General features: G+C 48.3%; 1 protein-coding gene across 1 annotated transcript in view; it reads left to right on the plus strand.

Moving 5' to 3' along the window:
• Nucleotides 1–1,879: 1,879 nt before the first annotated feature.
• Nucleotides 1,880–22,169, plus strand: part of LOC139767394 (uncharacterized) — a 66,952-nt gene continuing 46,662 nt past the window's right edge. Inside the window, exon 1 of the mRNA XM_071696731.1 lies at nucleotides 1,880–2,077. Within this exon, the coding sequence (XP_071552832.1) occupies nucleotides 1,912–2,077 (166 nt within the window). The 5' untranslated portion in view covers nucleotides 1,880–1,911. The remainder of the gene's footprint in view (nucleotides 2,078–22,169) is intronic.

Raw genomic sequence — 22,169 nt, forward strand, 5'->3', positions numbered from 1 at the left:
AAGGTCAGTGCCCCCAGACCTTACCTGTAGAGGTGTTGGTCCCACAAGGTCAGTGCCCCCAGACCTTACCTGTAGAGGTGTTGGTCCCACAAGGTCAGTGCCCCCAGACCTTACCTGTAGAGGTGTTGGTCCCACAAGGTCAGTCCCCCCAGACCTTACCTGTAGAGGTGTTGGTCCCACAATGTCAGTGCCCCAGACCTTACCTGTAGAGGTGTTGGTCCCACAAGGTCAGTGCCCCAGACCTTACCTGTAGAGGTGTTGGGCCCACAAGGTCAGTCCCCCAGACCTTACCTGTAGAGGTGTTGGTTCCACAAGGTCAGTGCCCCAGACCTTACCTGTAGAGGTGTTGTGCCCACAAGGTCAGTGCCCCAGACCTTACCTGTAGAGGTGTTGGTCCCACAAGGTCAGTGCCCCAGGCCTTACCTGTAGAGGTGTTGGTCCCACAAGGTCAGTGCCCCAGACCTTACCTGTAGAGGGTGTTGGTCCCACAATGTCAGTGCCCCAGACCTTACCTGTAGAGGTGTTGGTCCCACAAGGTCAGTGCCCAGACCTTACCTGTAGAGGTGTTGGTCCCACAAGGTCAGTCCCCAGACCTTACCTGTAGAGGTGTTGGTCCCACAAGGTCAGTGCCCCAGACCTTACCTGTAGAGGGTGTTGGTCCCACAAGGTCAGTCCCCCAGACCTTACCTGTAGAGGTGTTGGTCCCACAAGGTCAGTGCCCCAGACCTTACCTGTAGAGGGTGTTGGTCCCACAAGGTCAGTGCCCCAGACCTTACCTGTAGAGGTGTTGGTCCCACAAGGTCAGTCCCCCAGACCTTACCTGTAGAGGTGTTGGTCCCACAAGGTCAGTGCCCCAGACCTTACCTGTAAAGGGAGTGTTGGTCCCACAAGGTCAGTCCCCCAGACCTTACCTGTAGAGGAGGTGTTGGTCCCACAAGGTCAATATACCCCCCCCCCACCTTTTATCCTCCACAAGGAACCCATTTTACCCATGTGAAACATTCCTTCTTAAATATGTGACCCACGAACCATCCCTCCCTCGTTAACGGAGCCAGTAACACTCCCTCCCTCCTTCCACAGTAACACTCCCTCCCTCCCCAGTAACACTCCCTCCCTCCCTCCCCAGTAACACACCCTCCCTCCCCAGTAACACTCCCTCCCTCCCTCCCCAGTAACACTCCCTCCCTCCCTCCGAGGCCAGCCAGTAACACTCCCTCCCTCCCCAGTAACCCTCCCTCCCTCCCTCCCCAGTAACACTCCCTCCTCTTTGTCCCTCCCTCCCAGGCCAGACAGTAACACTCCCTCCTCTCTGTCCCTCCCTCCCAGGCCAGACAGTAACACTCCCTCCCTCCCTCCCTCCCCAGTAACCCTCCCTCCCTCGCCAGACAGTAACCCTCCCTCCCCAGTAACACTCCCTCCCTCACTCCCAGGCCAGACAGTAACACTCCCTCCCTCCCCAGTAACCCTCCCTCCCTCCCTCCCTCCCCAGTAACCCTCCCTCCCTCCCTCCCAAGCCAGACAGTAACACTCCCTCCCTCCCTCCCTCCCCAGTAACCCTCCCTCCCTCACTCCCAGGCCAGACAGTAACACTCCCTCCTCTCTGTCCCTCCCTCCCAGGCCAGACAGTAACACTCCCTCCCTCCCTCCCTCCCCAGTAACCCTCCCTCCCTCCCAAGCCAGACAGTAACACTCCCTCCCTCCCTCCCCAGTAACCCTCCCTCCCTCCCACACAGGCCAGACAGTAACCCTTCCTCCCTCCCAGGCCAGCCAGTAACCCTCCCTCCCTCCCTCCCAAGCCAGACAGTAACACTCCCTCCCTCCCTCGTAACCCTCCCTCCCTCCCTCCTAGGCCAGCCAGTAACACTCCCTCCCTCCCTCCCGCAGGCCATCAGCTACTGGGTGCGCAAGGACATGATGATTCTCAACTCGGATAAGTACAGCACAGAGACCTTTGAGACGGTCTACCGAATCCATATGAAGCTCACCATCTTCAACTTCTCGCGCTATGACAATACTACATACAAATGTGTGGCCAAGAACTCCCTGGGAGAGACGGAGGGAGACATCAAACTGAACGGTGAGTAGAGAGAGACAGTGTGTGTGTGGGAGAGACGGAGGGAGACATGAACGGTGAGTAGAGAGAGACAGTGTGTGTGTGTAGGGCCAAGAACTCCCTGGGAGAGACGGAGGGAGACATCAAACTGAACGGTGAGTAGAGAGAGACAGTGTGTGTGGGAGAGACGGAGGGAGACATGAACGGTGAGTAGAGAGAGACAGTGTGTGTGTGGGAGAGACGGAGGGAGACATGAACGGTGAGTAGAGAGAGACAGTGTGTGTGTGGGAGAGACGGAGGGAGACATGAACGGTGAGTAGAGAGAGACAGTGTGTGTGTGGGAGAGACGGAGGGAGACATGAACGGTGAGTAGAGAGAGACAGTGTGTGTGTGGGAGAGACGGAGGGAGACATGAACGGTGAGTAGAGAGAGACAGTGTGTGTGTGGGAGAGACGGAGGGAGACATGAACGGTGAGTAGAGAGAGACAGTATGTGTGGGAGAGACGGAGGGAGACATGAACGGTGAGTAGAGAGAGACAGTGTGTGTGTGGGAGAGACGGAGGGAGACATGAACGGTGAGTAGAGAGAGACTTTGTGTGGGAGAGACGGAGGGAGACATCAAACTGAACGGTGAGTAGAGAGAGACAGTGTGTGTGGGAGAGACGGAGGGAGACATGAACGGTGAGTAGAGAGAGACAGTGTGTGTGGGAGAGACGGAGGGAGACATGAACGGTGAGTAGAGAGAGACAGTGTGTGTGTGGGAGAGACGGAGGGAGACATGAACGGTGAGTAGAGAGAGACAGTGTGTGTGTGGGAGAGACGGAGGGAGACATGAACGGTGAGTAGAGAGAGACAGTATGTGTGGGAGAGACGGAGGGAGACATGAACGGTGAGTAGAGAGAGACAGTGTGTGTGTGGGAGAGACGGAGGGAGACACATGAACGGTGAGTAGAGACACTGTGTGTGTGTGTGTGGCCAAGAACTCCCTGGGAGAGACGGAGGGAGACATCAAACTGAACGGTGAGTAGAGAGAGACAGTGTGTGTGTGGGAGAGACGGAGGGAGACATCAAACTGAACGGTGAGTAGAGAGAGACAGTGTGTGTGTGGGGGCCAAGATCTCTCTGGGAGAGACGAAGGGAGACATGAACGGTGAGTAGAGAGAGACAGTTTGTGTGTGTGGGGGGGGACCAAGATCTCTCTTGGAGAGACGAAAGGACACATGAACGGTGAGTAGAGAGAGACAGTTTGTGTGTGTGTGGGGGGGACCAAGATCTCTCTGGGAGAGACGGAAGGAGACATGAAAGGTGAGTAGAAAGAGACAGTGTGTGTGTTTGGGGCCAAGATCTGTCTGGGAGAGATAGAAAGGAGACATCAAACCCAATGGTGAGTGCCGTAGGCCACTTGGTATGGCCAAAAAAAGAGACACACAAGTGTGGGAGGCCAAGATTACTCACTGAGAGACAGAAGAGAGACATCAAGGCAAATAACAGGGCCAAGGATCTCCCTTCGGAGAGACAGAGGGAGACATCAAATGACGAGACGTGTGGAACCACTTGGTACAGAGCTGGCCTTTGTTTACACTGGTGAGGAGGCCAGCTGGAGTGGCAGTGCATTTCACTCCGTAAACAGCCATCAAGGTCAATTGTTAATTGTCTCCCCTTTTTAAAGAGACAGAGAGAGACGGGTCAGAATGAACGAATACAGGCCATTAACTGCGACCGTCACTTCATTACGTCACTGTGTGTGGGTCAAATAACATCATTACGTCACTGTGTGTGGGTCAAGTCACATCATTACGTCACTGTGTGTGGGTCAAATAACATCATTACGTCACTGTGTGTGGGTCAAACCACATCATTACGTCACTGTGTGGGTCAAACCATATTCTCTGGCAATAGGTGCGAGAATCTTGAGCATATGAATGCCAACATGACCCCTACTGACCCGTCAGTATATGCCAGTGTATTCTCTGCCTCTTTCCCTCCGCTGCTCGACTTTAGAACTCCTCGTGTCTCTCTCTCTCTCTCTCTCTCTCTCTCTCTCTCTCTCTCTCTCTCTCTCTCTCTCTCTATATATATATATATATATATATATATATATATATATATATATATATATATATATATATATACATACACTTAATCGTAGTCCCCCGCGTTTGCGAGGTAGCGCAAGGAAACAGACGAAAGAAATGGCCCAACTCACCCACATACACATGTATGTACACAAACGCCCACACACGCACACATACATACCTATACATTTCAACGTATACATACATATACATACACAGACATATATATATATATATATATATATATATATATATATATATATATATATATATATATATATATATATATATATATATAGGGGAGAAAGAATACTTGCCACGTATTCCCTGCGTGTCGTAGAAGGCGACTAAAAGGGGCGAAAGCTTGGATGGGGCTGGAAATCCTCCCCTCCCGTTTTTTACGTTTCCAAAAGAAGGAACAGAGAAGGTGGCCAAGTGAGGATATTCCCTCAAAGGCTTAGTCTTCTGTTCTTAACGCTACCTCGCTAGCGTGGGAAATGGCGAATATGTATGAAAAAAGAAAATACTTATATGTGTGTGTGTGTGTGTGTGTGTGTGTTACCGGACTCCGTTTACCTTGAACGAGTCTGCTGCCTCCATGCGATCAACGTCTCGTCATAGAACCCCTCAGTCTCAAGGAGTCTACATTTCTCTCCTACTGGAGGTAGCGCGCCTCTCGGACTTCTTCGCAAGCCTTTATGAAAGTCCAGGGTAAGAGCGGGGAACCTCACATAGTAATTGCTAGTGCGGGAAAGTTACACAATATATAATTCAGTGTCCCTTGGGCGCGGGGGGGTGGATAAAGTAGGGGGGGGGAGAATACTTCTCACGTTCTCCCTGCGTGTCTTAGGAGGCGACTAAAGAGGGCGTGAGGTGGGGGGGAAAAGGGGGGACTTTACCCTCCCTCCCTTACTTATGTTTTCTTAATTTCTTAAAGTTGGAGGAGAATGAATCTCAGAGGCCAGGACGCGTCCGAATGTGTGGTTGAAATCAAGGAAAGAGGGATAAGTTGTGTGTTTTGTGGGGGGGATGGAAGGAACTCGGATGTAACAGCTCTTCGCCAAACAAAACTGGAGGGTAAGAAAGGGGGGGGGGGAGGGAAGAACAGCTTGGGAATGTCTTACGGTAGAGTCAGGGGTTAGTGTGAGGGACGAGAGATCATAAAAGAGGAGTTGTGGAATGTGTGACGGTGTGTGTGTGACGGTGTGTGTGTAAGGAAGCGAGTTTCACATTGATGGGAAAAAGGAAAGTGGATTACGAGAGGTGTGTGATTAATAGTTCCTAAAGCACCTGGAAACGAGAGGACGGAAGGAGAGGAGGAGGGGGGGCGAGTGTTGTGGGAGGGGGCTGAATGGGTGTGTCGGATGGAGTATCAGTGATGGATGATTTGATAGGCGAGAGACGGGGGTATCGTGGTGTAAGAGGGGATATCTGGGGGGGCCGTGGAAAGCCCCATGTTGTGATTAAGAGTGAGAAACAGCTTGTGGAGTTGTGTGTGTTGAGAAAGGATTGGTTTGAAAAGAGGGGCGAAGGATTGGTTTAAAAACAGGCGTGTATGTAAAGTAGGAAAGACGGTAAAAGGGGCCTTACTGGACGTATTAATAAATAGGCGTGCAGAGGAGAGGCTCTTGGATTTGGATTTGTTGAGAAGGGCAGCTGGTGGGATGTCCAATTGTTATTTGGAGTCTGCGAGGATGAAGATTTGTAGATGTTTTTAAGAAACGAGAAATGGGTTTGTGTGGGAAGACCATTACCAAAGTAAGGAAGCTTGGAAAAGTGGCTTGTGTGAAGAGATCCCAGGAGAGATTCGGTGTAGAATGGCAAAAGGCGAGAGTAAATAAATGTAGGAAGAGTGAGTGAAGAATGGAAGGAGGTGTATAGGGAAGCAGTGCTGGCATGTGACCTGCAGAAGATGAGAGGTTGACAAGTGAGAAAGGGTAGTGAGTGGTGGGAAGAGGAAAGAGAGGCGTATGGTCGTTATTTGTAAGAAACGAGTGCGAGTGATTGGGAGGCGTACAAGAGCAAGCAATGAAAGTTAGGGCGAGAATATGAATAAACTTCAGGAGGAATAAGACGAAAGGAGGCAAATAATGATGAAAGGAGCAAACGGGGAAGTGGCAACACACAGAGGATCTGGCGAGGAGATGAGGCAAGTATTTTGAAGACTTGTTGAATATTTATGATGACAGGGTGGTAAATGTGGGATGTTTTGGTCTTCGATGTATGCGAAGTGGTTTGGTCAAAAGAGGTGCGAGTGGATGGGATTCACAGTTGAATTTCCTAAGAGAGAGAGAGAGAGAGAGAGAGAGAGAGAGAGAGAGAGAGAGAGAGAGAGAGGAGGTGACCGTGTTGATGACTGGTTAGTTAGGATTTTCATTGTGTGTATACGTATATGGGTCATGATGAAGTGCCTGAGGGCTGTTGGAATACCTGTATAATACCGTTGTATAAACTCAAAAGGTACGAGTGTGTGTGTGTATGTGTGTGTGTGTCGAGTGTACTTGGGGGAAGATGAACACCAAGGGCACCGTTGGCTCATTGTATAGGTGTTTTGACTCTGTGTAATCCCAACGACTGCTTTCCCCAAAACTCTGACTGGTTTCACAACTCTCTGGCTAATTCTTAAGATACTAAGCGGCTCTAGAACTTTCTGTGAGCTCCAGAGCTCAGTAAGGCCTGGATCCAGGGCTCACTGATTGGTTCCAGGACTCACTGAGTGTTCCAGAGCTCAGTGATTGGTTCCAGGACTCGCCAAGTGCTCCAGAGCTCAGTGATTGGTACCAGGACTCATCGAGTGCTCCAGAGCTCAGTGATTGGTTCCAGGACTCACTGTGTGCTCCAGAGCTCAATAATGCCTGGATCCAGGGCTCGCTGATTGGTTCCAGGACTCACTGAGTACTCCAGAGCTCAGTGATTGGTTCCAGGACTCACCAAGTGCTCCAGAGCTCAGTGATTGGTTCCAGAACTCACTGAGTACTCCAGAGCTCAATAATGCTTGGATCCAGGGCTCGCTGATTGGTTCCAGGACTCACTGAGTGCTCCAGAGCTCAGTGATTGGTTCCAGGACTCACTGTGTGCTCCAGAGCTCAATAATGCCTGGATCCAGGGCTCGCTGATTGGTTCTAGGACTCACTGAGGGCTCCAGAGCTCAGTGATTGGTTCCAGGACTCACTGAGTGCTCCAGAGCTCAATAATGCCTGGATCCAGGGCTCGCTGATTGGTTCCAGGGCTCACTGAGTGCTCCAGAGCTCAGTGATTGGTTCCAGGACTAACTGTGTGCTCCAGAGCTCAATAATGCCTGGATCCAGGGCTCACTGATTGGTTCCAGGGCTCACTGAGTGCTCCAGAGCTCAGTGATTGGTTCCAGGACTCACTGTGAGCTCCAGAGCTCAATAATGCCTGGATCCAGGGCTCACTGATTGGTTCCAGGACTCAACAAGTGCTCCAGAGCTCAGTGATTGGTTCCAGGGCTCACTGAGTACTTCAGAGCTCAATAATGTCTGGATCCAGAACCCGCTGGCTGCTCCAGGGCTCAAGGAGTGGTTCCAGAACTCACTGCTTAGTAACGCGGCTCATGGAATGGTTCCAGAACTTACTGGAAGGATCCAGACCTCACAGACTGGATCCAGAACACATTTTCTTGTACCACAATGCATGGAATGCCTCCAGAACCCTTTGGGGACTCCAGGGCTCAAGAGACTGGATCCAGAACTCATTTCCAAGTACCACAATGCATGGAATGCCTCCAGAACCCTTTGGGGATTCCAGGGCTCAAGAGACTGGATCCAGAACTCATTTCCAAGTACCACAATGCATGGAATGGCTCCAGAACCCTTTGGGGACTCCAGGGCTGACAGACTGGATCCAGAACTCATTTTCTTGTACCACAATGCATGGATTGCTTCCAGAACCCTTGGGGATTCCGGACCTCACAGATTGGATCCAGAACTCATTTCCAGGTACTATAATGCATGGAATGCCTCCAGAACCCTTTGGGGACTCCAGGGCTCAAGAGACTGGATCCAGAACTCATTTCCAAGTAACGCAATGCATGGAATGGCTCCAGGACCCTTTGGGGACTCCAGGGCTCAAGAGACTGGATCCAGAACTCATTTCCAAGTACCACAATGCATGGAATGCCTCCAGAACCCTTTGGGGACTCCAGGGCTCAAGAGACTGGATCCAGAACTCATTTCCAGGTACCACAATGCATGGATTGCTTCCAGAACCCTTTGGGTATTCGAAGGGCTGACAGACTGGATCCAGAACTCATTTCCAAGTACCACAATGCATGGAATGGCTCCAGAACCCTTTAGGGATTCGAAGTCTCACAGACTGAACCCAGAACTCACTGGTCCCCGACCTCACAGACCCATTTACAGAACATACCCGGGTTCTGATTCCAGTCCTCACTGGCTGGTTCTGGAATAGAATAAAAAGAGAGAGTGTGTGAGAGAGAGACTGGTTCTGGAACCCATTGGTAATAATTGTTTCTTTCTCTCTCTCTCTCTCTTGTTCGTTTTGTCTTCAGTGTGAACACGGACGTATCGAAACCTTTTCCAGAAAGAACCGTCGACTTCTCTTTGAACGCAGCGACCGAAAGGGAAAGAAAAAGAGTGAAGGCGCACTGGTGTACACCCCCGCTCCCCCGTGAATTGATTTCGCACAGTATTTCGCACAGTATTTCAATCTGAAATTAACATAGGACGCAGGAAACGGGGGGAGTGGTGGGATGGGTTGTTCCCAGTGGCCAATTCACGCTAACCAGCAATCAGGGTTGAAAAAACGTAATCATTTCCAGTACATGTTAATTGAAATTTAATTAAGGACGCTCCCTCTCGCTCGCTCTCGAGTTTGGAGTGTGTTAAATAAGAAATGGCGATGTACGAGTCTCCTGTATTTTGGTGGCAGAAACGCATACCCACACACCGTTTTCTGTCCTCTTTTTCTTCCTTTAGCTGAGACGGTTTGGGAAGCTAAAGTCCCGATAATCCGGGACATCCCATTGATGCTATATATATATATATATATATATATATATATATATATATATATATATATATATATCATAGGGTGGGGGAGGGGGCGAAAATTCTGGGGGCCTTGAAGAATGTGTGGAAGTCGAGAACATTATCTCGGAAAGCAAAAATGGGTATGTTTGAAGGAATAGTGGTTCCAACAATGTTGTATGGTTGCGAGGCGTGGGCTATGGATAGAGTTGTGCGCAGGAGGATGGATGTGCTGGAAATGAGATGTTTGAGGACAATGTGTGGTGTGAGGTGGTTTGATCGAGTAAGTAACGTAAGGGTAAGAGAGATGTGTGGAAATAAAAAGAGCGTGGTTGAGAGAGCAGAAGAGGGTGTTTTGAAATGGTTTGGGCACATGGAGAGAATGAGTGAGGAAAGATTGACCAAGAGGATATATGTGTCGGAGGTGGAGGGAACGAGGAGAAGTGGGAGACCAAATTGTAGGTGGAAAGATGGAGTGAAAAAGATTTTGTGTGATCGGGGCCTGAACATGCAGGAGGGTGAAAGGAGGGTAAGGAATAGAGTGAATTGGAGCGATGTGGTATACCGGGGTTGACGTGCTGTCAGTGGATTGAATCAAGGCATGTGAAGCGTCTGGTGTAAACCATGGAAAGCTGTGTAGGTATGTATATTTGCGTGTGTGGACGTATGTATATACATGTGTATGGGGGGGGGGGGGGGTTGGGCCATTTCTTTCGTCTGTTTCCTTGCGCTACCTCGCAAACGCGGGAGACAGCGACAAAGTATAATAAAAAAAAAATATATATATATATATATATATATATATATATATATATATATATATATATATATATATATATATATATATCCCCCTTAGCCTGAGTCCGGTAACACCATTTTATCGACAAACTCTCCTTGGGGTGGATGAACAGCTGGGTTGACTGTGGGCCCTTGAATGCGCCAAGGCCACAAAAACGGCGAAAGGTGTCTCTCCGTACGGCTGGCAGGATGAGGTAAAGGTGAATGTACGATACTCTGGGCTATAAGTGATCGTGGCGTAATACGGTGGTGCTGGTACAAGGGACAGACCCTGCCAGCCTCGACCAGGAGTACCAGGAAGCAGGACTGGTCGATACCTGGTACATCACACCTCTGCCTAGTATTACCAAGACTGGTAGTAAGGTACACTATACTTACCCTAGTATCACCAAAACTACCAGTACCAAGACTGGGTAGGTACCTGGCACACAACACCTTCCCTAGTACTAGTACCAAGATACCTGGTACACCACACCTTCCCTACCAAGACGACCACATCCACCCACTGTGTACGTCCACAGTGCAGGCGGCCACCTGGCAACACACGGGGTTTACCTGCACGCATATCTTCCTTGTGAACATTTCACAAATTAAAAACCCCCGGCGCTCAAATGGCATTCCATATCGAGGTCACATCCTCACGGGGCAAGAGGCTACGAGGGAAGAGGTATTTGCCTTTGGCTTAAACCTTAATTAACATAATGTGTAAAGGAATTTTTTATTCTCTCTCTTAATTTATTTATTTATTTTTTTCCAAGTTTTCATTGAAGTATTTTCTATTTCATATGTTCAGAATGTGAAAGGTTATGAGTCTGATCTTCCCCTTTGTTGAAGATATCCGGGATATAGATATATATATATTTATATATATATATATATATATATATATATATATATATATATATATATATATATATATATATATACACACACACATTGGAAATGATCGCAATTTAGCGCGTGATCAAGTGTATTCCCTGTTTACCAAATGGCGTCCTAGCTACGTCTCTTAGTTCTATATCAAATGACATATTTCTTTCTTGTTTCTCCCCTGACGATGATGTGATTATTACACGAAAGTGCACTTGGGAACTTATCGTGTTTCATTTCCCCGTGGCCTCGCAGGAATATATATATATATATATATATATATATATATATATATATATATATATATATATATATATATATATAAGGTGAGTGTTCAAATTACAGAGGTATAAGTTTGTTGAGTATTCCTGGTAAATTATATGGGAGGGTATTGATTGAGAGGGTGAAGGCATGTACAGAGCATCAGATTGGGGAAGAGCAGTGTGGTTTCAGAAGTGGTAGAGGATGTGTGGATCAGGTGTTTGCTTTGAAGAATGTATGTGAGAAATACTTAGAAAAGCAAATGGAATTGTATGTAACATTTATGTGTGTGTGTGTGTGTGTGTTTACAGTTTGGTATTTTCTTTGTTATATATACATTGGTAAATGCAACGACTTTTCAGTTCAGTTCAGTATTTTCTATCATATACACAATGTGGAATCCTACGACTCATCATATTTCTGTATGTCAGAGAAGCTGTGTGGCGTGAAGGTGCAGAGGAGCTGTGTGCGGTGGTTGGCCCGGCTACAACGTTACCCGTCGTGGACATGCGTGTGTGGGTGGTAGATGCGTGGGCACCGGGTGTGTGGGCGGTGGTTGTGTGGGCTGTGGGTGTGTGTGCGTAAGGCCTGTGGGTGGTAGATGTAAATATTCGTGTGGGCGGAGAGTGTGTGGGCAGTAGATGCGTGAGCGCCGGGTGTGTGGGCGGAGGGTGTGTGTGCGTAGGGCCTGTGGGTGGTAGATGCATATGTTTGTGTGGGCGGCGGGTGTGTGGGTGGTAGATGCGTGGGTACCGGGTGTGTGGGCGGTGGGTGTGTGTGCGTAAGGCCTGTGGGTGGTAGATGCATATGTTTGTGTGGGCGGCGGGTGTGTGGGTGGTAGATGTGTGGGCGGCGGGTAATCAAAGCTGCGTCATTTATGCTACATACATCCCTTCGTGCCCCAGAGTTCCCCTATGTCCTTACGAGGCTCCTGCAGCGCGCAGGGAGCTGGCCACGTCCACTGGTCGTGACCATAGGTTCATAGTGTGTGTGTGTGTGTGTGTGTGTGTGTGTAGGGTCACCGAGAAGATAATTCCCTCTGTCTTTCCTATGGTACTTGCTTCGTCGGCACGAAGGTCCTGGGATATGTAAGAACGGGGTTTGTAGTGATGGCCGGAGTGTTAGCGGGAGAATGCGACCCCAGCTTGTTAAAGGGAGTGTGATTTCTAACAAGTTTAAGACTAAATTGGGTGGTCAGTTGTTTATTGCTTGTTGGGTCAACGGTTTTGTGTATTGTCATTGTTTTTATTTGTCTAGGGTGTGTACGGATGGGTCCGTGATGATCCGTGAGCAGGGGTTACTGAAGTGTGAGGCAGGGAGTAACGTCTTTATATTCCTACTCGGGGTTCCACCAGCTTGGGGGATGGTGGTTAGTTGTAGAAGACTTTGGATGCATGAAATTAGGTGTCGAGGATGTTGAGATGGGTTTGTTTTCGTAGGATCTTCGTTTCACCTTGAATGCGTTGCTAAGCAGCCAGTGATTATTCTGTGTTCACTATTATATGTGGTTTGCAGCTTCGTTGTATTTGCTGATGGGAGGGTAGAAGATGGGGCAGATGAAGCATAGGTTAAAGTGGAGAAGATGAATTGTTTTTAAGATATTGATGGAGTCTTTTATCTCGTCCAAATCTGGAGTCAGGTAGTGTTCTGAAGGCATGGAGCCAGGTAGTGTTCTAAGGGCATGGAGCCAGGTAGTGTTCTGTGGGCATGGAGCCAGGTAGTGTTTCTGAGGGCATTTAGTTTGGGTGTTGCTTTTGTGTTGTTGGCACAGGGAGTGAATGTCACCTGCGTGTCGAATATGTCTAGAATGGCTGGTGTTTTGCACAGGGTGATGGAAGTTCTTTCACATGCTGACGACCTCACTTGACACATTCTGGGTTTGCCCGAGGTAATGGTAGGTCATGAAGGAAGGGAATGAAGAAAGCTGGAGAAAGAACTGCTCGTTAGAAAGTGTTGTTGAGGCGACGGAAAATGGCCAGTCAGTTTTTGTCATCGTTGTTGAGGCGATGGAAAATGGCCAGTCAGTTTTTGTCATCGTTTTGAAGGGTGGTGTCAAGTACCTTTCGTGTGAGAATGTGTTGGGGGGATAGTGTCAAATGCTTTCATGTCTATTGCTACTAGTACTGTGCGGGAAGGGGGCTGTGGTCTACTGACTCCATGTAGGTTCATGTCGTGTGAGCTCACTGTGTAGCGTGGTGCCCAATTTATCAATCAGTTCTATAGGGGAGGATGAACAGGTCGGTTGACCGCGGACCATCTGCCGCGGGCAGGGTTCGAATCTACGCGGGCTCGAACCCGGGCGGCCCATTAACGCGTCGCGATAAAGCAACGCCCAGCGCTTCACCACGGAGGCCTATGGATGGTGGGAGTTGTATTGTAGGTATGGACTTTAATAGTGTGTGGCACATGAGGACCCATTATTACATTTATACATCCTCTGTTTCCATTTGAATTGTTATCAATGCATTCTATTTATCTCATGTATTATTATATCGCTCATCCTATTTCTTATGTACTTATCCAATCCTTCTTGTTTTTACTTCCTTATTTCTGTCTTGTATTCATATAGCACTTCCTTAATTTCTTATTTATCCAATCCTTTCTTGTTTTACGTATTTTCTGTCTTGTTATTATATCTCACCTCGCGTCTTTTAGGAATTATTCTCCTCACTGTTCTCCTCACAGTGAACACGGGACCAGGTCATGTTCCCCTCACCAGGTCAAGTTTCTTACTGTGCTCCTCATGGTGACCCTCACCAGGTCATGTTCCTCACTGTGATGATCATATTCACCCTCACCAGGTCATGTTCCTTACTGTGCTCATCATATTCACCCTCACCAGGTCATGTTCCTCACTGTGCTCATCATATTCACCCTCACCAGGTCATGTTCCTCACCGTGCTCATCATATTCACCCTCACCAGGTCATGTTCCTTACTGTGCTCATCATATTCACCCTCACCAGGTCATGTTCCTTACTGTGCTCATCATGTTCACCCTCACCAGGTCATGTTCCTTACTGTGTTCATCATATTAACCCTCACCAGGTCATGTTCCTTACTGTGCTCATCATATTCACCCTCACCAGGTCATGTTCCTTACTGTGCTCATCATATTCACCCTCACCAGGTCATGTTCCTTACTGTGTTCACCATATTCACCCTCACCAGGTCATGTTCCTTACTGTGTTCATCATATTCACCCTCACCAGGTCATGTTCCTTACTGTGATCATCATATTCACCCTCACCAGGTCATGTTCCTTACTGTGCTCATCATATTCACCCTCACCAGGTCATGTTCCTCACTGTGCTCATCATATTCACCCTCACCAGGTCATGTTCCCCTCACCAGGTCATGTTCCTTACTGTGCTCATCATATTCACCTTCACCAGGTCATGTTCCTTACTGTGCTCATCATATTCACCCTCACCAGGTCATGTTCCTTACTGTGCTCATCATATTCACCCTCACCAGGTCATGTTCCTTACTGTGCTCATCATATTCACCCTCACCAGGTCATGTTCCTTACTGTGCTCATCATATTCACCCTCACCAGGTCATGTTCCTTACTGTGTTCATCATATTCACCCTCACCAGGTCATGTTCCTTACTGTGCTCATCATATTCACCCTCACCAGGTCATGTTCCCCTCACCAGGTCATGTTCCTTACTGTGCTCATCATATTCACCCTCACCAGGTCATGTTCCTTACTGTGCTCATCATATTCACCTTCACCAGGTCATGTTCCTTACTGTGCTCATCATATTCACCCTCACCAGGTCATGTTCCTTACTGTGTTCATCATATTCACCCTCACCAGGTCATGTTCCTTACTGTGCTCATCATATTCACCCTCACCAGGTCATGTTCCCCTCACCAGGTCATGTTCCTTACTGTGCTCATCATATTCACCCTCACCAGGTCATGTTCCTTACTGTGCTCATCATATTCACCTTCACCAGGTCATGTTCCTTACTGTGCTCATCATATTCACCCTCACCAGGTCATGTTCCTTACTGTGCTCATCATATTCACCCTCACCAGGTCATGTTCCTTACTGTGCTCATCATATTCACCCTCACCAGGTCATGTTCCTTACTGTGTTCATCATATTCACCCTCACCAGGTCATGTTCCTTACTGTGTTCACCATATTCACCCTCACCAGGTCATGTTCCTCACCGTGCTCATCATATTCACCCTCACCAGGTCATGTTCCTTACTGTGCTCATCATATTCACCCTCACCAGGTCATGTTCCTCACTGTGCTCATCATATTCACCCTCACCAGGTCATGTTCCTCACTGTATTCCTCATGGTGACCCTTCACCAGGTCATGTTCCTTACTGTGCTCACCATATTCACCCTCACCAGGTCATGTTCCTTACTGTGCTCACCATATTCACCCTCACCAGGTCATGTTCCTTACTGTGCTCATCATATTCACCCTCACCAGGTCATGTTCCTTACTGTGCTCACCATATTCACCCTCACCAGGTCATGTTCTTCTACTCCTCGTTGACAGGTCACACAGCTCCCACAATCTCTCCTCTTAGTTTCTTGGTCTTGCTACCCAATTCCTTTTTCCTTTTTTCTTCCTCTTTCTCCTTTCCTTCTTCGTCCTTATTATTATTATTATTATCATCAAAATTATGATTAATTAGTCCCCTCTCTCTCTCTCTCTCTCTCTCTCTCTCTCTCTCTCTCTCTCTCTCTCTCTCTCTCTCTCTCTCTCTCTCTCTCTCCTTTCCATTTCCCTGGACGGAAATCAAAAACACGTCTTCCTCTTTAGGAACTTTGGGGTTTCCGTGACCCCGTCGCCAGGCTCGCGTCTCGTGCTGCGTGCCGGGGCGCCCTTGAGCAAACCAGTTCTACGTGGAACTCCAATTTGTCTCACTGATGTGTTCCCCTCCCCAAAAAAAACACATTCCAAACGATCGTTTTATAAATCGTGGAATTAATTACATTCGCGTCTACTTTGACGACCTTTCTTTTGATGAGGCGAAGAAGAGAAAAGATGATCATGTGTATATGAGATGCCTCCGTAACAGTTACAAAAAAAAGCAAAGAAAAAGAATGATTATGTATGTATGAAATGCCTCAGTAACAGTTACAAAAAAAGGGAAGAAAAATAATGATCATGTGTATATGAGATGCCTCCGTAACAGTTACAAAAAAAAGCAAAGAAAAAGAATGATTATGTATGTATGAAATGCCTCCGTAACAGTTACAAAAAAAGGGAAGAAAAATAATGATCATGTGTATATGAGATGCCTCCGTAATAGTTACAAAATAAAAAAAGCGAAGAAAAATGATTATGTGTATATGAGATGCCTCCGTAACAGTTACAAAATAAAAAAAAGCGAAGAAAAATGATGATCATGTGTATATGAGATGCCTCCGTAACAGTTACAAAGAAAGTGGAACGTGTCGGAAAATGCCGATGTAATTAAGTAAACTCGCCTCCATTTCTTCATAACGTTTTCTGACCTGCCCAATAATAAAGTATGGAATAACATTTTTCTTTTCTACCGCGTCTATGAGACCATTCCCAGACCTTCCTTGTGTGATCATATTACAGTTTTGTGAAAGGATTAGAAGCTGCTTTGAGCATCATTACCCAGATACAACACTTGTGTTCATAACTTGCATTACTTTTCCCTCCATTGTTATATGACATCAGTACTTATCATTATCATTATTATTATTATTATTATTATTATTATTCGTACGTATTCGCCATTTCCCGCGTTAGCGAGGTAGCGCTAAGAACAGAGGACTGGGCCTTTGGAGGGAATATCCTCACCTGGCCCCCTTCTCTGTTCCTTCTTTTGGAAAATTATTAGTTATTATTATAGGACTATGGAGCATGAACATAACTGTTCAAAAAGAACACCTTGCCAGCCATCGTGATGAACACCATGGGATGCACAGTGGGGAGGGTCAGGACTGGCAATAGACAAGTACCTTCAACGTGTACCAGACCAGCAGTAGCCAGGCTGTGTGTGTGGAGGAGGAGGAGGCTATGCTGGGCCTGCCTGTGGGCTGCGCCTGCCAACACCTTGGTCGACCCAACACACCAACAGCAGCCAGGCTGTGTGTGTGTGTTTGTGTGTGTGGAGGAGGAGGAGGAGGCTATGCTGGGCCTGCCTGTGGGCTGTGGCTGCCAACACCATGGTCGACCCAACGACCCGTCCCAGCAGTAGCCTCGGCCCAGCCTGGGCTATGGGGCGAACACAGCCAGTCACCCAGACAGTGGCAGGTCTACCAGAGAACACAGCCAGACGGGGGCCCCGAGCTAACACTGAGGGAGACGGGGGCCCCGAGCTAACACTGAGGGAGACGGGGGGTCCCGAGCTAACACTGAGAGAGACGGGGACCCAGAGCTAACATTGAGAGAGACGGGGGACCCCGAGACAATAGAGAGACGGGGGACCCCGAGCTAACACTGAGGGAGACGGGGACCCCGAGCTAACACAGAGAGATGGGGAACCCCCGAGCTAACACTGAGAGAGACGGGGGACTCCCGAGCTAACACAGAGACGGGGGACCCCGAGCTAACACTGAGAGAGACAGGGGACCCCGAGCTAACACTGAGAGAGACAGGGGACCCCGAGCTAACACTGAGAGAGACGGGGGGACCCCCGAGCTAACACTGAGGGAGACGGGGACCCCGAGCTAACACTGAGAGACGGGGGACCCCGAGCTAACACTGAGAGACGAGGACCCCGAGCTAACACTGAGAGACGGGGACCCCGAGCTAACACTGACAGAGACGGGGGACCCCCGAGCTAACACTGAGAGACGGGGACCCCGAGCTAACACTGAGAGAGACGGGGACCCCGAGCTAACATTGAGAGACGGGGACCCCGAGCTAACACTGAGAGAGACGGGGGACCCCGAGCTAACACAGAGAGAGACGGGGGACCCCGAGCTAACACTGAGAGAGACGGGGGACCCCGAGCTAACACTGAGGGAGACGGGGGACCCCCGAGCTAACACTGAGAGAGACGGGGGACCCCCTAGCTAACACTGAGAGAGACGGGGAACCCCCGAGCTAAACTGAGAGAGACGGGGAACCCCCGAGCTAACACTGAGAGAGACGGGGGGACCCCAAGCTAACACAGAGAGACGGGGGACCCCCCGAGCTAAAACTGAGAGAGACGGGAGACCCCCCGAGCTAACACTGAGAGAGACGGGGGACCCCCCGAGCTAACACTGAGAGAGACGGGGGACCCCCGAGCTAACACTGAGAGAGACGGGGGACCCCGAGCTAACACAGAGAGAGACGGGGGACCCCGAGCTAACACTGAGAGAGACGGGGGACCCCCGAGCTAACACTGAGAGAGACGGGGGACCCCCCAAGCTAACACTGAGAGAGACGGGGGACCCCGAGCTAACACTGAGAGAGACGGGGGACTCCACCAAGTCAACGGTAAGAAGCGGGGCGAGAGAGACATAGCGAGAGATGATTGGGAAGAGATGTTCAATCTACCGTTGGGGGAAAGAAGGAAGTTCACAAGACTGTGAACAAAATAAATCTCGTTGAAAATGAACTTTTTTGTGTGTGTGTGTGTTGTTGTTTTTTTTGTTGTTGTTGTTGGTCGACGTGAAAAGGGGGAGGGGGAGGTGTGTGGGGGGGGGGGGGGGGGAAGGGGGGCGATGCCTTGTTGCTCGAAGTGGAAAGTGGAAAAGGAGGGGAGGAAAAATATACACGAGGGTTGGGAGGTATACGGGGGGCGACGCCTTGTTGTTCGATGTGAAAAGTGGAAAAGGAGGGGAGGAAAAATATACACGAGGGTTGGGAGGTATACGGGGGGCGACGCCTTGTTGTTCGATGTGAAAAGTGGAAAAGGAGGGGAGGAAAAATATACACGAGGGTTGGGAGGTATACGGGGGGCGACGCCTTGTTGTTCGATGTGAAAAGTGGAAAAGGAGGGGAGGAAAAATATACACGAGGGTTGGAAGGTATAGGGGGGGCGACGCCCACGCCCCCATTCCAACATTACCTGTTAACTTGGACAGATTGAGGCCAGATCACTTGGACTCTCTCTCTCTCTCTCTCTCTCTCTCTCTCTCTCTCTCTCTCTCTCTCTCTCTCTCTCTCTCTCTCTCTCTCTCTCTCTCTCTCCACACGATCAACGAGGCGAGTTCACATCTCACATCGTCTCTCTTAACATCTTGTGTAGAGAAACATTAATCATGATTTTCCAAGTTAAAGAAATTGATATTTTTTTTCCCCCATTTATTCTTTTTTTCCACTTTGACTGTCAGCCGTTAGTAGACGGAGTTGGTGACTATGTCTCATGACGGAACAGCTGAGTCTATCATGTCTTGACAGACTATGGAACAGCTGCCTTCAACCTAGAGAGAGAGAGAGAGAGAGAGAGAGAGAGAGAGAGAGAGAGAGAGAGAGAGAGAGAGAGACTTGAACATGGAATGAAAGAATACAGGGCGTATAATTATTATTATTATTATTATTATTATACTTTGTCGCTGTCTCCCGCGTTTGCGAGGTAGCGCAAGGAAACAGACGAAAGAAATGGCCCAACCCACCCCCATACACATGTATATACATACGTCCACACACGCAAATATACATACCTACACAGCTTTCCATGGTTTACCCCAGACGCTTCACATGCCTTGATTCAATCCACTGACAGCACGTCAACCCCGGTATACCACATCGCTCCAATTCACTCTATTCCTTGCCCTCCTTTCACCCTCCTGCATATTCAGACCCCGATCACACAAAATCTTTTTCACTCCATCTTTCCACCTCCAATTTGGTCTCCCTCTTCTCCTCGTTCCCTCCACCTCCGACACATATATCCTCTTGGTCAATCTTTCCTCACTCATTCTCTCCATGTGCCCAAACCACTTCAAAACACCCTCTTCTGCTCTCTCAACCACGCTCTTTTTATTTCCACACATCTCTCTTACCCTTACGTTACTCACTCGATCAAACCACCTCACACCACACATTGTCCTCAAACATCTCATTTCCAGCACATCCATCCTCCTGCGCACAACTCTATCCATAGCCCACGCCTCGCAACCATACAACATTGTTGGAACCACTATTCCTTCAAACATACCCATTTTTGCTTTCCGAGATAATGTTCTCGACTTCCACACATTCTTCAAGGCTCCCAGAATTTTCGCCCCCTCCCCCACCCTATGATCCACTTCCGCTTCCATGGTTCCATCCGCTGCCAGATCCACTCCCAGATATCTAAAACACTTCACTTCCTCCAGTTTTTCTCCATTCAAACTCACCTCCCAATTGACTTGACCCTCAACCCTACTGTACCTAATAACCTTGCTCTTATTCACATTTACTCTTAACTTTCTTCTTCCACACACTTTACCAAACTCAGTCACCAGCTTCTGCAGTTTCTCACATGAATCAGCCACCAGCGCTGTATCATCAGCGAACAACAACTGACTCACTTCCCAAGCTCTCTCATCCCCAACAGACTTCATACTTGCCCCTCTTTCCAAAGCTCTTGCATTTACCTCCCTAACAACCCCATCCATAAACAAATTAAACAACCATGGAGACATCACACACCCCTGCCGCAAACCTACATTCACTGAGAACCAATCACTTTCCTCTCTTCCTACACGTACACATGCCTTACATCCTCGATAATAACTTTTCACTGCTTCTAACAACTTTCCTCCCACACCATATATTCTTAATACCTTCCACAGAGCATCTCTATCAACTCTATCATATATATATATATATATATATATATATATATATATATATATATATATATATATATATATATGAAGGCAGCAAATATGAATATGTACATGTGTATATATGTATGTATATTTCTCTGTATATATATGTATGTATAGGTATGTATTTGCGAGTGTGTGGACGTGTATGTATGTGGGTGGGTTGGGCCATTCTTTCATCTGTTTCCTTGCGCTACCTCGCTGACGCGGGAGACGGCGATTAAGTATGATAAATAAAAGAGGAAAATTTAAAGTATCTCCACAGCTGAACTATCTCTCTTAAGAGTTCACAAACACACGCCTTCATGACCAGCTGTGAGATACAGGCCTCAAACACACGCATTCATGACCAGCTGTGAGATAAAGGATTCACACACGCCTTCATGACCAGCTGTGAGATACAGGCCTCAAACACACGCCTTCATGACCAGCTGTGAGATACAGGCCTCAAACACACGCCTTCATGACCAGCTGTGAGATAAAGGAATCAAACACACGCCTTCATGACCAGCTGTGAGATACAGGCCTCACACACACGCCTTGATGACCAGCTGTGAGATACAGGCCTCAAACACACGCCTTCATGACCAGCTGTGAGATACAGGCCTCAAACACACGCCTTCATGACCAGCTGTGAGATAAAGGAATCAAACACACGCCTTCATTACCAGCTGTGAGATACAGGCATCAGATACACGCCTTCATGACCAGCTGTGAGATACAGGCATCAAAGACACGCCTTCATGACTAGCTGTGAGATACAGGCATCAAACACACGCCTTCATGACCATCTGTGAGATACAGGCATCAAACACACGCCTTCAAGACCAGCTGTGAGATAGGGAAAGCGAAACACGTCTTTGTATTACGCGAGACAGTGGCTCCTTCCCAGTGTTCATCCAGTGGGCCACCAAGCACCATCAAAGATGGTACGCCACTGCGACAAGGACGGTATCTATAATACTACACAGTGGACAGAGGAGGGAAGGACAGTATCTATAATACTACACAGTGGACAGAGGAGGTGAAGGACAGGACCTATGATACTACACAGTGGACAGAGGAGGTGAAGGACAGTATCTATAATACTACACAGTGGACAGAGGAGGGAAGGACAGTATCTATAATACTACACAGTGGACAGAGGAGGTGAAGGATAGGACCTATGATACTACACAGTGGACAGAGGAGGTGAAGGACAGTATCTATAATACTACACAGTGGACAGAGGAGGTGAAGGACAGTATCTATAATACTACACAGTGGACAGAGGAGGTGAAGGACAGTATCTATAATACTACACAGTGGACAGACGAGGTGAAGGATAGGACCTATAATACTACAC

This window comes from Panulirus ornatus, chromosome 61 (assembly GCF_036320965.1).
Source record: "Panulirus ornatus isolate Po-2019 chromosome 61, ASM3632096v1, whole genome shotgun sequence".
NCBI classification, from domain to species: Eukaryota; Metazoa; Arthropoda; class Malacostraca; order Decapoda; family Palinuridae; genus Panulirus; species Panulirus ornatus.